The 15,135-nt window shown below is 30.3% G+C and overlaps 2 protein-coding genes across 2 annotated transcripts; both read right to left on the minus strand.

Annotated features, from left to right (window-relative positions):
- Positions 1–6,207: 6,207 nt before the first annotated feature.
- On the minus strand, positions 6,208–10,974 carry HELRODRAFT_191012 (hypothetical protein; the record flags this gene model as incomplete). Its single annotated transcript, XM_009016046.1, has 12 exons — positions 6,208–7,037; positions 7,224–7,395; positions 7,501–7,588; positions 7,669–7,845; positions 8,119–8,214; positions 8,608–8,732; positions 9,042–9,116; positions 9,200–9,244; positions 9,861–9,995; positions 10,075–10,188; positions 10,471–10,552; positions 10,898–10,974. The coding sequence occupies 12 exons, from the start codon at positions 10,972–10,974 to the stop codon at positions 6,208–6,210; spliced, it is 2,016 nt and encodes a 671-aa protein (XP_009014294.1).
- A 1,178-nt stretch (positions 10,975–12,152) lies between these two features.
- On the minus strand, positions 12,153–13,619 carry HELRODRAFT_135774 (hypothetical protein; the record flags this gene model as incomplete). The annotated part of the gene is made up of 3 exons (XM_009016047.1): positions 12,153–12,325; positions 12,711–12,861; positions 13,449–13,619. Coding segments are annotated over 3 exons (495 nt in total), but the record flags the coding sequence as incomplete, so codon positions are not given.
- Positions 13,620–15,135: the final 1,516 nt, after the last annotated feature.

The following is a 15,135-nucleotide window of genomic DNA, read 5'->3' on the forward strand; positions in this document are numbered from 1 at the left end:
TACGATGCGACGGGTTCAAATCTTCGATTAAATAAAATATTCCAAACAGTTATTAAACTTTATTTACAGAAGAAATCAACTATTATTAGTTATTAAACTTTATTTACAGAAAAAATCAACTAATCGTTTATTTCCAGTAAATTCGCACTAACGCAACAATTAACTTTTAAATCTTTCAAAATCTATCGTTATGACAACGTCAACAAACAAATCAAATATCGCTTTAAATAATTCACCGAATCGCTATTCACAAAATCACAAATTTCACTAATCACGAATTTCACTAATCACGAATATCACTAATCACGAATATCACTAATCACGAATATCACTAATCACGAATATCACTAATCACGAATATCACTAATCACGAATATCACTAATCAAGAATCTTCCTGCGACGTGCGCTTATATACTCTTCGCAAGCGTCGTTTCTAGATTCTTCCAGATGGTCCGATTCTAGCATACTCTAGAATGCTCCAGTCACTAGAACATTCCAGAATACGCTAGAATCCAGTGCGTTCGGTATCACAGTTATAACAATATATATATATATATTATTTATTTTATATGCGTTGTTGGCAACAACATGTTATAATATGATTAACAATAACAACGTGATTTTCTTCATATTTGAAACTTGTCCTAACAAAAACACACAACTCGACAGAGGCACAACGCAACAACAACACGATTCACTTCAATGTAAATTTGCGTGCGAGATGTCAGAGGGATATGTGATGTTTCAGGCGTGCAAGCACTCGTGTTAACACACACAACACACACACACACACGTATATATATATAAATTATATATATTATATATATATATATTTTATATATATATATATATATCTGGCTAAGACTTTCATATACATGTATACATAGTGTATACAATACACACAGCGAAATTATACTTTAACATATTCATTGTATATAGTATGATGTAGTTTAAATATTAATATATATATATTATATAATTAAAGGTTGTTTTCGGCGCAATATATTAGTATTTTTCCTTTTTGAAAACAGCAGAGAGTGTAAGAAGTAGAATGATGTCTCTTCGGTAACATTCACACAATTTTGCGTCAAGGTCGAAAATGGTGATGGTGTATTACATGCATGCAGGCATTTTTTCAGTATGAGATGGATTTGTTTGTAGTTACTTTAGTTTAGTTTTGAAGTATTTTGATTGTTTTGTGTAATGTTTAAAATTCCAACTGATTTATTGTGAAATAAAATTATAATTTTTCTGGCAATATGTTGAGAAATTTTAATTTGATTTGGTTGATATGTAAATAATGTAATGTTCTAAGTGGACCGCTGCTCACAATCGCTAGTGCTTAATTGCAGTGTACTTGAGTTACACAGCCTGAATGAATAAATAAGCCTGCCCGCTTTTTATTCCATTGGATTTTTCATTTTTAATATCAACTGCTTTTTTAAATTATTTGTTTATGTAGCAATTTGCTAACCATTTTTACAACTATGTTCAATTCACTACTAAGTACGTTGTTGAATGATTCATGTTGCAATTGCAAATATTTCAGTTTTTAGTTTTACCTGTTGTAGAGGTAGACTCATGGGCTGTAGCGTAGGCGAGGGGTCTGCATTGCAAACTGTCTGCGGTAAATGTGTTAATTATGTTTGTATTTGACTGCTCGTTAACTTCGATGAAAACGTTGTCTTGTTATTTCAAATACTTTCATAATTTTTCATAAATAGTCGGTAATTCCAAAAGTGCTGGATTTAATGACGACATGGCAATTGTAGCGTTTACGTCCCATCATTTAAAGTGGAGTAGAAATCTGCATAGTATATATTTTTCTCTCTGAAAAACTTTAAAATTTTTGTTGCTTTAAATAAAGGAAATATTTTTATACGTTGCTAAATAATACACACACATCAGTTGGAATTTTAATATATATATATGAATATATATATATATATACATATATATATATATATACGTGCCTATACATGTTTATAATTACAACTTATGTTTGTATTGTGCACATGTATATATATATATATATATATATATATATATGAATATATATATATATATATATATACATACATATATATATATACGTGCATATACATGTTTATAATTACAACTTATGTTTGTATTGTGCACATGTAGAGATACAAGTGTTCGAGAGCATATATATAGGCCGATGATCTCGTTGGAAGCATGCGAAGGTATTTGCATTTAGCCGAACGTTCGAGTGTGGTACACCATGTTCACTTGAGAGAAGAAGAGCAGAGATAATGTTGCAGCGGCAGATCAGTTAATGAGAGAACACAAATGATATTCAAATTTCAATTTTGGAAATTTAAAACAATGAAGTAGCGCGAAGTTACTAGAAAAAAACATTCTCAAAGAAAAAAGTCTGAAGAGCACTGAAGATCAACCTCGAGACCAACAGACAGACTAGCGTAAGAACGGCTAACAACATCACAGACAACCAACCAGTCAGTCAGTCAGTCAATCAGTAATCAAAACGATGAGGAGGGTGGTAATTGTGGTCACTTGTTTGTTAATCACCTGGATGCTAATTTTTATCGTCCACCTCCTGAAAATTATTGTCCTCGGCTGTTTGAGGAACTTTTTCTCATTTCAATACTCTTCTCAGGAAAAGGAAAGTAAGTCACGAATTATATTACCAGTTATTTGACATACAATCTGTAATTTTTATTCATATTTAATGTCAAATCATGCAATCACTCAACGCAACAACTACGCGTTTCAAAAAAATGTTAAAAATATAAAGTTCGACGCTACTGGCAAACATGCCAGCAACTTGAACATCTTAAAATAGCATTTGCATAAATTAAAAATTTCCTTTGTACAGAAGATTATCATAAGATGCGCACTTTTAAACCAACAAAGTGTAATATATAAAGATAAACGTTTGTCACATAGGACACAAATAAATAACATGTGCAATTTAAACAAAATAAAAGCGGTTTATAACAACATTCATTGAAACAAATCGCCCGACCAGATATGATGTAAAAAACTTATTTGACTCGATTAAAAGCAAAATTGATGAGTATTAATCTGAATACAATTTGACAGGGTCACCAGCTGAACTGGTCCACATGTTGACGCAGAAGAACATTCTTGAAGCAGACAGGCGCGTGAGAAGCCTGCGCAGAAGATGGGCCTGAATTTTATTTACTTTTTATTATTTACGCACGTATCGATTGCTCACATTTCAATGTTTGTCAACAGATATACTATCGTGTTAATGTCTTCACATCACCTCATCCAATCTGAAGTGTCGTAACGTATGATTGTGGTTATCATTACATAATTTTTCAACTTAACTATTATGTATTTGCAAAGAGAGAGAGAGAGAGAGAGAGAGAGAGAGAGAGAGAGAGAGAGAGAGAGAGAGAGAGAGAGAGAGAGAGAGAGAGAGAGAGAGCAGAATAGAAAGAGACTTGATGGAGGGAGAGAGATAGAACGACAAAAGTTTTTTTTATGATGGCTGAATGATAAAATGTATTTATCAATTGAAGATTTAACCTGCAACATACGTTTAAGCGTTGGATATTTTTTAATGTTTTGTCATGTAGTTTATATTTTTCTGGTACCAATTATTTATCAATAGCGGTTTATATGTGAATTGATGAATTTATCATGTGACTCCATAAATGGGATATGATCTGAGACAGTTTCATTGTTTGAATATAACTTAAGCACATACACGTACACTATCTACTAACTTTCATCATTCTAAGTTCTTGCTTGGTTCCATTGATGACAACAAAGCTTTAACAAGTTTCGGATTGTTGTTTTTGTGTGCTTGTGTGTGTCTGCATTTATGGGATCAATAGCGGTACAAATTGAGTGAAAGAGTGAACAAATTTAAACATCTTTCCAATGTAAGTGATGATAATTAATTCTTTTAATTTCCAAGAACTGTTGTTACTGGCGTTATTTTGTTAATGTACATCATTATTAAGTAAACACCAGTTTTTCTAACAACTATCTTAAAGTATTCCAATAAAGTACTTTATTTTGAAGAGCTATTTATAAATGCCAGACTTTAATTTTTAAACAAATAATTTTTGTTAAAGCACTCGTAGTAAAGATAATTAATTTATTGCATCGTGCTGCAATTTCTTTATGCTGTAAAATGAGTCCATACTCCATACCATAGTTGAGAATGATGCAACTAATGTCAACCTGTCACTAGCTATCTGTCGGTACTTGAATTTGAAGCATCGTACGACTATTAATTTTTGATACATGTGATTATTATCACCTGATGATAACTAACACAACAATTACTAATCTCACTAAATTTGTTAAACATTTTCGCCTACCTTGTTAACTCGTCACTTTTTTCTTATCATCCTATGCTGAAGATAAGATTCACTTATTTTCTGATCAAGCCGATTTTTGGACCATGTATCCAATCTTAAAGTCGAACGCGTGAACTTTTTCGTAGACGTGGATAAAAGTTTTGATAAAAATAAAATAAACTGTCAAACGGAAATTTTCTTAAAAGAAATCATTTTAACGGATAGAAATTAACCAAAGAGATCTCATAACTCAAGTTCATGATCCCATTAAAAAAACTAATGAACTTAGTAATTATGTTCTATATCATTAGATGGTAATCACATCACATGCATGAACAACCAAGAGTCGTACGATGCTAAAGATCAATTTGACGAAAATTCATGCTGACTTTCCTAAAGACACATGAAAAATGTGAAAATTAAATAAAATTAAAAAAAATTAAATAAAATTGACCAAAATTAAATGTCGTACAAACAGCAAAACTTCATAATTTTTCATCATAGTTTGTTCGAAAATTGTACAAGTTCCACAGAATAGAGATGCTATATGCTACAACAAGAAAGTTTCCTAACACTTAAATCAATTTTAGAATGCGATAATTGGATGCTATTTTTAAACCAGCAAATTTGATGGACAAAGAACTTGGAATCACGTGTTTATTTCATAGACGGCTTCCATTTACAAAAATATAGACCTGAAAATAATTTTACACGTAAATTACATGCAAGTAAATGTCATTGATCTGACGAGGCACAACATCTGTCTACTCCAAATTAATACGTTCAATATAGAATTATATATATATATATAATTGTATAATTATGTATATATATATATATATATATATATATATATCTGTATGTGTGTGTGCGCGTGTGTGTGGTGTGAAAACCAATTATAATCAATCAATCATCATTTAAATATTCAATAGGTAGATATAGACAATTCTTATGTAGTTAAATATAAAAAAAATTTCGTCATTAAAGTTTTCATATAACTGATTAAGTTTATATCAATATAAACTCGCAAAAATATTAAAATAGAGGCGAGCAGTAATGATCTACGTCACTCTGGATCGTTATGAAAACTTTTTTGAAAATCGTGAGAAAAAAAATCCACAAAAATCATAAGTTAAAAATACATAATCACATAATTTAACTGAAAAATATAAGCAAATTATATTGAAAAATTGTTTGATTCTTTACAGATGGACCTAATCGCCCCGCAGAAATGCAATTAATGTTATGGGTACTTATTTCATCTTATTAATCTTACCACCAAATATATTTGATTATTTTTTGACTCCATTGAACGGTTGTTGGTAGGAAAAAATTGGTAATGTCCTTTTGGGGAGATTTAACACTAATCATAAAAGTTGAATAAAGAAGCTTACAACTGATTAGTAACAATTATACGATTTATTTTTTCGTAAATAAATTTCATACGATGATAAACCAATAAATTAAAAGAACTAATAACATGTTGTATACAGATGCTGAATGAATTTTCACAAGAATCGTAAGAGAAGTAATCCTTAATATAATAAACTGATTGAATATGTGAATAAAATTTTTCAAAAATCACATCCGACGCAAATGTTACAAAATATACATTGCACCAAAGTATGAACATCACTCAAGTAGTTGAACAACTATAAATAGAAATAATAAAAATAACAATGGACAAATTAAATAATATTGTTGTCGTCATTATTATTTTCTATATTCTTTTCGCAAAAACAATAGCGTTATTGAAAATATTTTGATTAGTTTAATAAATGTAAAAAATCAGCATGAGTGAATCACAATTGAAACGACCATTAACATCTGAAGCAATAAATATACAATTGCAAACATAATTTATGGCATTTCCAAAAACAATCTCCATCATAGAAACGTTGAATCTCTTGCGATGTATGCTTTCTTGTATTTATAACCATTCATATAATCTTTCGGAAAAGATTTTTCTTTTCCAATTTTATCATCAGCATTATTTTCATCATCATCGTCATCATCATCAGTGTCATCCATCTTCTTATCATCAGTATTATTTGCATTGTCATCTCTATCAATCATTTTGTTGATGATGTTGGAATTATTGTTCGGAGGGAGATCACCTTCATTGCCATTGTGTTGCATTGCTAAGTGCTGCTGTTGTTGTTGTTGTTGCTGCTGCTGCTGCTGTTGCAGATACCTTTTATTTCTTGTTGGGGTTATGTTCAAAAACTTCGAATTTTTCAAATTTTTAAACGAAACCTCAGGCAATAAGTTAGAATTTTTATCGGAGAACTGCTTGAACAATTTCAGCGGCACATTACCATTTTCATCATCATCGACGTCATCATCCACGTGATAGACTGATGATGTCATTGTTGTTGATGTCGTTGTTGGTTGTACTGTTCGAGCTGCTGACTGGTCCGAGTTGTTTCTCAAAAATGATTTTTTAGATGAAAAACTGTTGAGAACTCCACTGATGACATTAGAAGCAGCAGCCACGTTGTCTCCTGCTGCTGTTGGGTCAGTTTTGTGAACTTTTGTTGATTTGTCCTTCTTGATAATTGAGATGAGAGGCAACTTGCTGGCTTTTGAGAATGGGCTCTTGTCTTGGTCAGAGAGTGTAGGTGTCGTGTGATTATTTGGTTGCTGCTGTTGTTCAGATTGCTCCTCTGGCAATGATTCCAAGATATGTTTGTCAGGCTCCTGTTCATCAATGTCATCTGATGAAATTCATCAGTAACGTTAATCTCGGGCTTAGAATTCAAAAAGCTAAATTTTATAAAATATTTATAAAACAAAAAACACTAAGGCAAAATGTAAGCAAAAGACATCATAGATAACTAAAATAGTCATTTAAACGTCAATTAATATATCCTCCACGGAGGAGCTATCAACGTCAAACAAACCTGGCAACTTCCTGGTACGAAATGAAGCATTAGTGATTGCATCTTTAGGAAACTTGGAATGGCGATGCGTTTGGATTGGGGATGCCGTGACACTGAGACTCTTGCTGTCTTCTTGTGACAGGTCAGGCGATGTGTTGTTGAGATGCAGAGAGTTCAGGAAAGCATTTGTTACCTGGAAACCAATGAACGTTTGATGATATTTTAAGATGAATTATGCAGCGCCATTTCATAAGCCATACATGTATATGTTGTTTGAAATAATTTTTAAAATGCTAACAAGCAGGACAGGGTAGTTCAAGTCGTAAGATGCTCTAAGATGAATATCATCTACAGCTTGCATGCACAACTTTGACAGCCCATTAAACCTATTTAAAGTAATTATGATCGTCTTTTGTTAAACAGAGCAAATCCACCACCAGAAGCAAATTCTAACTAAAAAACCAACATCAAATAATAGATTCCAACAAGTATTTCAATGATCAGTGATTCATCAAAGGGAATTTTTTGGTGCATCGATTCAGGATCTTTCTGCCAGCTGCCATTATCACCTGAGGTAGAGCAGTGCTGGTTGGCGATTGGTGACAAACATTCAACGTAATCTTCAAAGCCTGTTCTTGATAATCTGCCACAAACATTTCATCAGTTTATTTTTGATTATTGTAAACACAAAATAACCAACAACACACAATGTAAATATATACAAACATCACACGGTAAAAAAAGTTCATTCAGACAACTGGTTAATCAAGCCAAATATTCAAACCTAAATAAGATCACTTTTGAGAAGCTTTGAAAAAGCGCTATATAAATACCCGTAATAATAATTACAATGTATGCAACAAATGTATGTAGCCATATATATATACATATATATATATCCAACAAATGCACAGACTTGGAGGACAAGTGGCAGAGGGATTTGCGAGATCGAAAGGACATCAAGGTTATGTTCATGTTGTATACGCTTATCACGAAACTCAAAATTGCACTTCTGTGTGGAGAGCATGCAAATTATTGTCTACATTAAGTCGTTATCGACTATCAATTAATTTTATTTTTTCATCGTGGTGACATCTTGATATAAATGTAAGGAATCAATACTTATATATGTTTCTGACAAAATATGAGCAAATAAAACTGTAATATGCAAGAACTTTCGAAATTAGTTGACAATATTTTAATGATAGAAAAAAGTAAATTTTTATTTGAATTTTTTTTTAAGATATGATTTCAACCACATGTTAAATAACAGCACTGCTAAACAAGAAAAATATTCAAGACAGAAACCAAAGCCAAAACTAATAAAATTAAAACAAAATAAAAAACACAGATTCCTGACCATTATTGACCGTTAAAATAAAATTAAAACTTTGAACATTGAAACCTGTTTTGTGGTGTGATGCCGTCATATTTCTTATGCGTTGGTCGCTTGACAGGTACATGTTCAGAGTTTAATCTTACACTCAAAGCTGCTTCTGTTAACCTCGTTATCAAGGATACAGATGACGGCTGGATGAAATTAAATCACTTGTAAATCACTTCACTAAATCAAAATTTAATCAAAATTTAATTAAAACTGTTTCACTGATAAAAATGACTTTGTTCGAAGCTTTTTAGTGAAAAATTTTAATGACAAATTTCATTGACTGCCCTACCCACTGGCCAAAACATAAGACTAATTGAATGAATAGAATGAAGTCACATGTACAATGTACCCACCCTACTTCACATACTACAGTCTCCATAGCTACCATAAAAACTACTAAATCACACAATTATTGAGCAATAAAATAGAATCAGTAGTAATTGAAAACTAACATCATGATAGACTGATGGCTGTGAAAGAGATGGCACAATGGGAAAAGCATTGATTGTGGTCATTTCACTGTTTCCCTGTAATTATACAAAATAAAAAACGTAAAAACAAATCTTAAAACAAATAAATTTCTGACGAAAGTAATTTTGAAACAACTAACCAAGTTATATACTCCCAACAAGAATGCTGCCAAACAGCCAGAATGCTGAAAAATAACAAAAATAATAACAATAATAATAATATAAAAACCATTATCAAACAATGAGATAATGCTAATCCATTATTTTAACATAACACTGTAGATCACATTGATTGTTTAATGACATTTCGAGCTGGCAACCAGTCAGATAGCAATTATAATGAAGATCTATCAACTGATACATTTCATGCTTTATCCATTTACAAATTATTATTAGCAACTTAACAATTGTTAAATCTGCATTCCATGTCTGGTTTATAGATTTTACGAAATTTTTAAAACAAACTTAAGGTTTGAAAAAAAAAGTTAACCAGTCTCATTACTAAACTGAAGTCAGTGTAATAGATTAATAGATAAGAATGTAATTAATTAACAGAATAAAATTAAATTATTATCTAAAATGATTATCTAAATAAAACAGGTGTGTGTGTGTATGCATGCACAAAATAAACATATATATATATATGTTTATATATATATATATAAATTTATAGAATATTGTAAAAATTATGTAACAGAATAAAATTATAGAATATTGTAAAAATTATATATATATATATATATATATATATATATATATATATATATATATATATATAATTGACAGAAGATTTTGACTTACTAGATGAGATGAAGACATACTGGCCGACAAATAACTGCCAACAATGGTTGGAATGAACTCAATTGCAAAGCAGTGAAGACTGTGAACTGAGGATCGGTAGAAATTAAAAAGCTGATGGCAGACTGGATCAAGTAGCTGTAACAACAGTCCATTTTTCCCATTTGATAAGTTGTTTTAAAATAAATTCAATTTTAAAAACAAAAATAAAGCACACCTGGTCATATTTATGAAAAGATGTGTGATTTAATAAACAGTATAGTTCATCCATTAGTTCCTTATCATTCCTCACTGACTCTCCATAAGACTCGTAGCATGTTTCCAACTTACACTGATTTTTATAAAAAAAATATACATTTATAATATACAACATACATAGTATAGTATAGAATATAAAAACAATTATAATTATACTTAATACATACACATATATATTTGAACAGTGCACAAACATCGATAAATGAATAAAATGATTTGAATTATTATTATTATTTATAAAAATGAAATAAAAAATTTAAATTAAATTTATAAACAATTGAGAAAGCATAAAAGTAGATCTAACAATATTAACAACTATAATATATTTAATACTAAATACTAAATTTTAGATTACCTTGTAATCTGTTAACCACTTTTTAACATTTTTCATCTTGCAATTGCAATAGGAGTTGAATTTTTGGAAAATAGTAAATAAACTTTTATTTTAATTAATTAAATAATTAAAAAAATACTTAAAATAAAAGCTTTTGATTTTGCTTTTATTTTTAAGTATTTAGAAGTCACTTTTTACAAACAGGATTTACACGCAAAACCAGACCTTTTCCTTTACTTAGTTTTACTAAATATCAATAATTAATCTTCTTAAAATTAAAACTTTTAATTTAATTTAAAATTTTAATTATTATATTTTAAATTTTTATAACTTGTGAAAAATTTAAATGAGGTTGATAATTTACAAAAGTAACGTGAAGAGAGAAACAAGAGCAGATCATAAGTTGGAAACAATCAGCAGCATTTCATTTTAAATACGTTTCACTAACTGGTCCCACAAAACTTTAAATTCCAACAGAACCTTATCAAAAAATTTAACGATCCGTCTGTGTCCGTCTATGTACATAACACCTATCTAAAAGTAAACCTATACTAAAGAAGGATGCTATGATCTTTTTCTGCTTTCGGTAAAACGGAGTATATCAAGTGGTGTATCAATTTTAAAACAAAACCAATGCCGGAAAATATTGTGGTACGAACTTGTTCTCTTTCTCTACTTATAAAGGTTTAAAATGTCAATTACACTCTTCTCGTGTACAGAAGGATCAATAACATGCCACAAACATTGCATATGAATACATGCCACACGAGGCATCACACACACAAAGCATGTAATGGGCGAGGATCTTTTTGTGATATTCGAATCGAACCAGCTCACTGCACGAATTGCGAAAAAGCACCAGCGACCTTAACCACAAGGCCATCACGCCTATTTATATTATGCATACATATTTTGTTGAATCCGACAAGAAAACAAACTGCCTAAACATAAAATTTTACATATAGATATATATATATAGTTTAAGGGATCGATCTCTTAGCAGGCTTGTAATCTTCATCTTTCTGGAGCCCATTTCGGCTTGGTCTTTTGCTTCCCGCTTCACGAACTGATGACGTGTGATCTTAGATCATCTATAATAAGCATATGTACATACACGAATGAACACAGAACAGAACAATGTTATAAGGACGTTACTTACATTTCTGAAATTAAGCAAAAAGATTTCTTGTAAAGACTTTCTGGAACATGAGGTAAATCCTTGACACAGCATTGTTCTAAAAATGACTATAACCTATAAAACTTCAATGTTAGGTAGTCAAACCCATAATTCTCACCACGCCCTGTTGCATGTTTGAGATCAAACCTCTGACTTTTCGTTTTACATTTAAGTTTTTGTTATATATACACATAAACCGCGCGAGTCTAAACCTTGAGTGTAAAAATTTGATTGCACAGTAATTCGGATTTTTGTCAATTTTTTGATAGCACCTCAACGCATAAATATGATTCAATTAAAAAGACTTTATTTTCAATTTATTAGTTTGAATTAACAAATATTTAAAAACAAATAAAAATATAAAACAATATAACAACCTTTTATATATATATATATATATATATATAATATACATATACGCACGAGACAATCTTCAAAAACAAAAAACTATGAAAAAATAATTAAAAACGACCTAAAAATAAAAGAATTATAGCAAGCTTAGTTCAGGATTGTATTTGGCTGGACAAATTAGTTTATGTTTCTGTAATTGATGTCTCCATTTGAAACTTTGACCACATTCCTTACAATGACAAAGCATTTTGTGCAGGTGTATGGCCTTGATGTGTTCTCGTAGAACTCTCTCAGATGAATAAATAGATGTACATAAATTACATTGCCATTTATTAATTTGACATCCAGCTAAATCAACTGGCTCCATATGTTCTTGGAGTACCTAAGTGAGGTTGTATAGATTAGAATGAGAATTTGCTTATATTCAGGTTATTAATGTTTTAGACATTGAAAAATATCGTTAAAACTGTATAACCACAATGTCAACAATTTCAAAAACAAGGAAATACTAATACAAACAGGACCGTGATGTTTAAATACTACTCATAATACAACGCATGAATCTTTATTACTGAAACAAAAATGAAATAATTAAAACGAAACTAAATAAATCAATTACAATTAAACTGTAAGTTGTGACAATCAAAAACTGTTGACAATCTTTTTCAAAATTCTGAACACTCTTCAACTCAAATATCTAATATGTCAATTTATTCGATAGTCCTCAGCGGACATTCCAGTCTCCTATGTTTACTGAGGCATGCTCTCCACTTAAACGCCTCTCCGCAGTCAACACAGTGAAATGATTTTTTTTGCAGATGTACACCATCAACGTGCTCTTTTAATGATTTCATCTGAGTGAAGACAGCCGAACAATTTTGGCACTGCATCACCTGACGACCTAGTGGAGGATTGATTGTAGTGCTGCTCGACTCCATCTGCAGGTAAAATATCCAGCTTTATATTATCCCATCATATATTAAGACATTTTATACTCATGTACATGTTTCATTTCATTTGTTTTTACAATGTTCAAATTGCACACTATTATAATGACATGGTCAAAATGATGAACCAATTAAACACACTTAGAAAATATAAGAGACTACAAGACTTGAAAAGTAAATAAAGTTAAAAAAATGTTAGGTAAAAACTTAAACTGATACTCATGCTTGTTTACACGAAAACATATATGACAAATATATAATGTATATTTACATGATTACATATAAACATTTATATATATATATATATATTATATATATATAATGTGTTTGTGTAAACATCTGTACACGCAAGCACTAATAAAGGTAAAATGTTGAAAAACATTTTATATGAAGAATTTCAACTAAATATCAACATAAATCTTAAAACCACACAAATACAACATTGTCTCAATGATTTAATTGAAAGTTTTATTAATCATGCAATCGAACAAGTAGTGTTATATGAGGTGTCAACAAGATGAAACTAATTGAATCCGGTACGGGCATAAATTCCTTCTGTGCTTACATAAATCAGTTCTCCATTTAAAACTATCTCCACAGTCGTAACATCTATAAGATTTCTTGTTCAAATGTAATCCATCTATATGTCCTCTAAGTGCTTGAAAACTGCAAAAGACTTTCGAACAGTATGGACAAGGAGGCTTAGGCTTGCTACTGCCACTACTAAAAGTGTTACTACTATTGTGTGCAACCTCTTTATTGTCACCTTTGTTTGCACTGTTGAGTGTTGCAGACGCAGAGGTGTTAATGGAATGAGATGTTGGTGATGTGAGTAGCTGGGCATCACTGAATGTTGTAGGAATGGCATGGAGAGTTGATGGCTGTGAAATAGTTTCTTTACCATCCAACATTTGAGATAGATTAGATATATCTATGCAGTTGTTGTTGCTGTTATTGTATGCTTGTTCATCAGCCTGAAGGAAGCAAAATTGAATATATCACATAGCCATGAAACTCTAATCTATATTAATTTGTGTTTTTTAAATACAAAAAAATTATGTAAATTTTCAATGAAACACCTAATCAAAATGATAAAAAAAAGTTTATCTGTCTTAGGTATTAATAACAATGAATATTGACTTTGTCAATAAAAAAAAACAAATTAAGGTTGTGAATGAGAAATACAGCAATAGACCCATTACAACTAAAAGACAACAAAACAATAAAACATGTATGTATTAATGTGAATTTAATGACAAATTTATAAATTGAGTTAGCTTAATGCATCACAAAGTTCGTTCACAAGTAGTTTGTTGTTTTAATAAGTTGCCACTGTAAGGACAGGAATATTGCTTGTGTCTACCCAAACTAGATCTCCACTTAAATGTCATGCCACAGAGAGAACAAACATTGACTTGCATCTTCAAGTGCACACCTTTTACATGATCTTTCAGGGCTTGTGCATTATAAAAATTTACTGAACATAAAGTGCAATGAAGAGACTTTGGTGGGAAAACACTTTGAAGTACTTTATTAGTAACATCTGCACTCAGTCTTGAATTTTTATTATCATTTGTTTCTTCTTGACTAATAGACAATGATGGGTTTGAGGTTTCATAAGTTCTTGAAGATAAATTCTGTGATTTGTATTAATGATTTTTTTTACCACATTTTAAGTTTGGTTATTTTGCTCAAACATTCACAAAAGTTCTTAACATAAATAATACATGTAGACAAATGTTTGTTGAAAAACATTTCAGTGCATAATTAACACTTTTGTTAGTTATTTGTAAAACTGGCAAAACCCAAAAACTTCAAAAATTAGAAAATAAAATATTTAAAAATAAAAAACAAAAGTATTATATTAATGAATTTAGAAAAAAAAATACTTAAAATGAGAAAAATAGAAAAAAAAGATTGTTATACTAACTATGTTATCAGATGAAGAAAAATTCATATTTTGTTCATGAGAAAAATGTAATTTCAACCGAGATTGACCAGACGATCGCCAACCAGGTCGACCTCTTCCTCTTATTCTTCTAGTGGGAGGAGCATTATTATTATTATACTGCATTTGATTGTATCTTTGTTTTTTATTTGATCCTATATTATAGTTATTACCGATAGTCGTATTTTGTTGATCCCAGTTTTCATTATTTTGATGTTGATCTTCTTTAACAAAAAAACAATCATCAGTTTCATCAGATGCTT

Source organism: Helobdella robusta (assembly GCF_000326865.2).
Source record: "Helobdella robusta unplaced genomic scaffold HELROscaffold_17, whole genome shotgun sequence".
In the NCBI taxonomy this organism is placed as follows: domain Eukaryota; kingdom Metazoa; phylum Annelida; class Clitellata; order Rhynchobdellida; family Glossiphoniidae; genus Helobdella; species Helobdella robusta.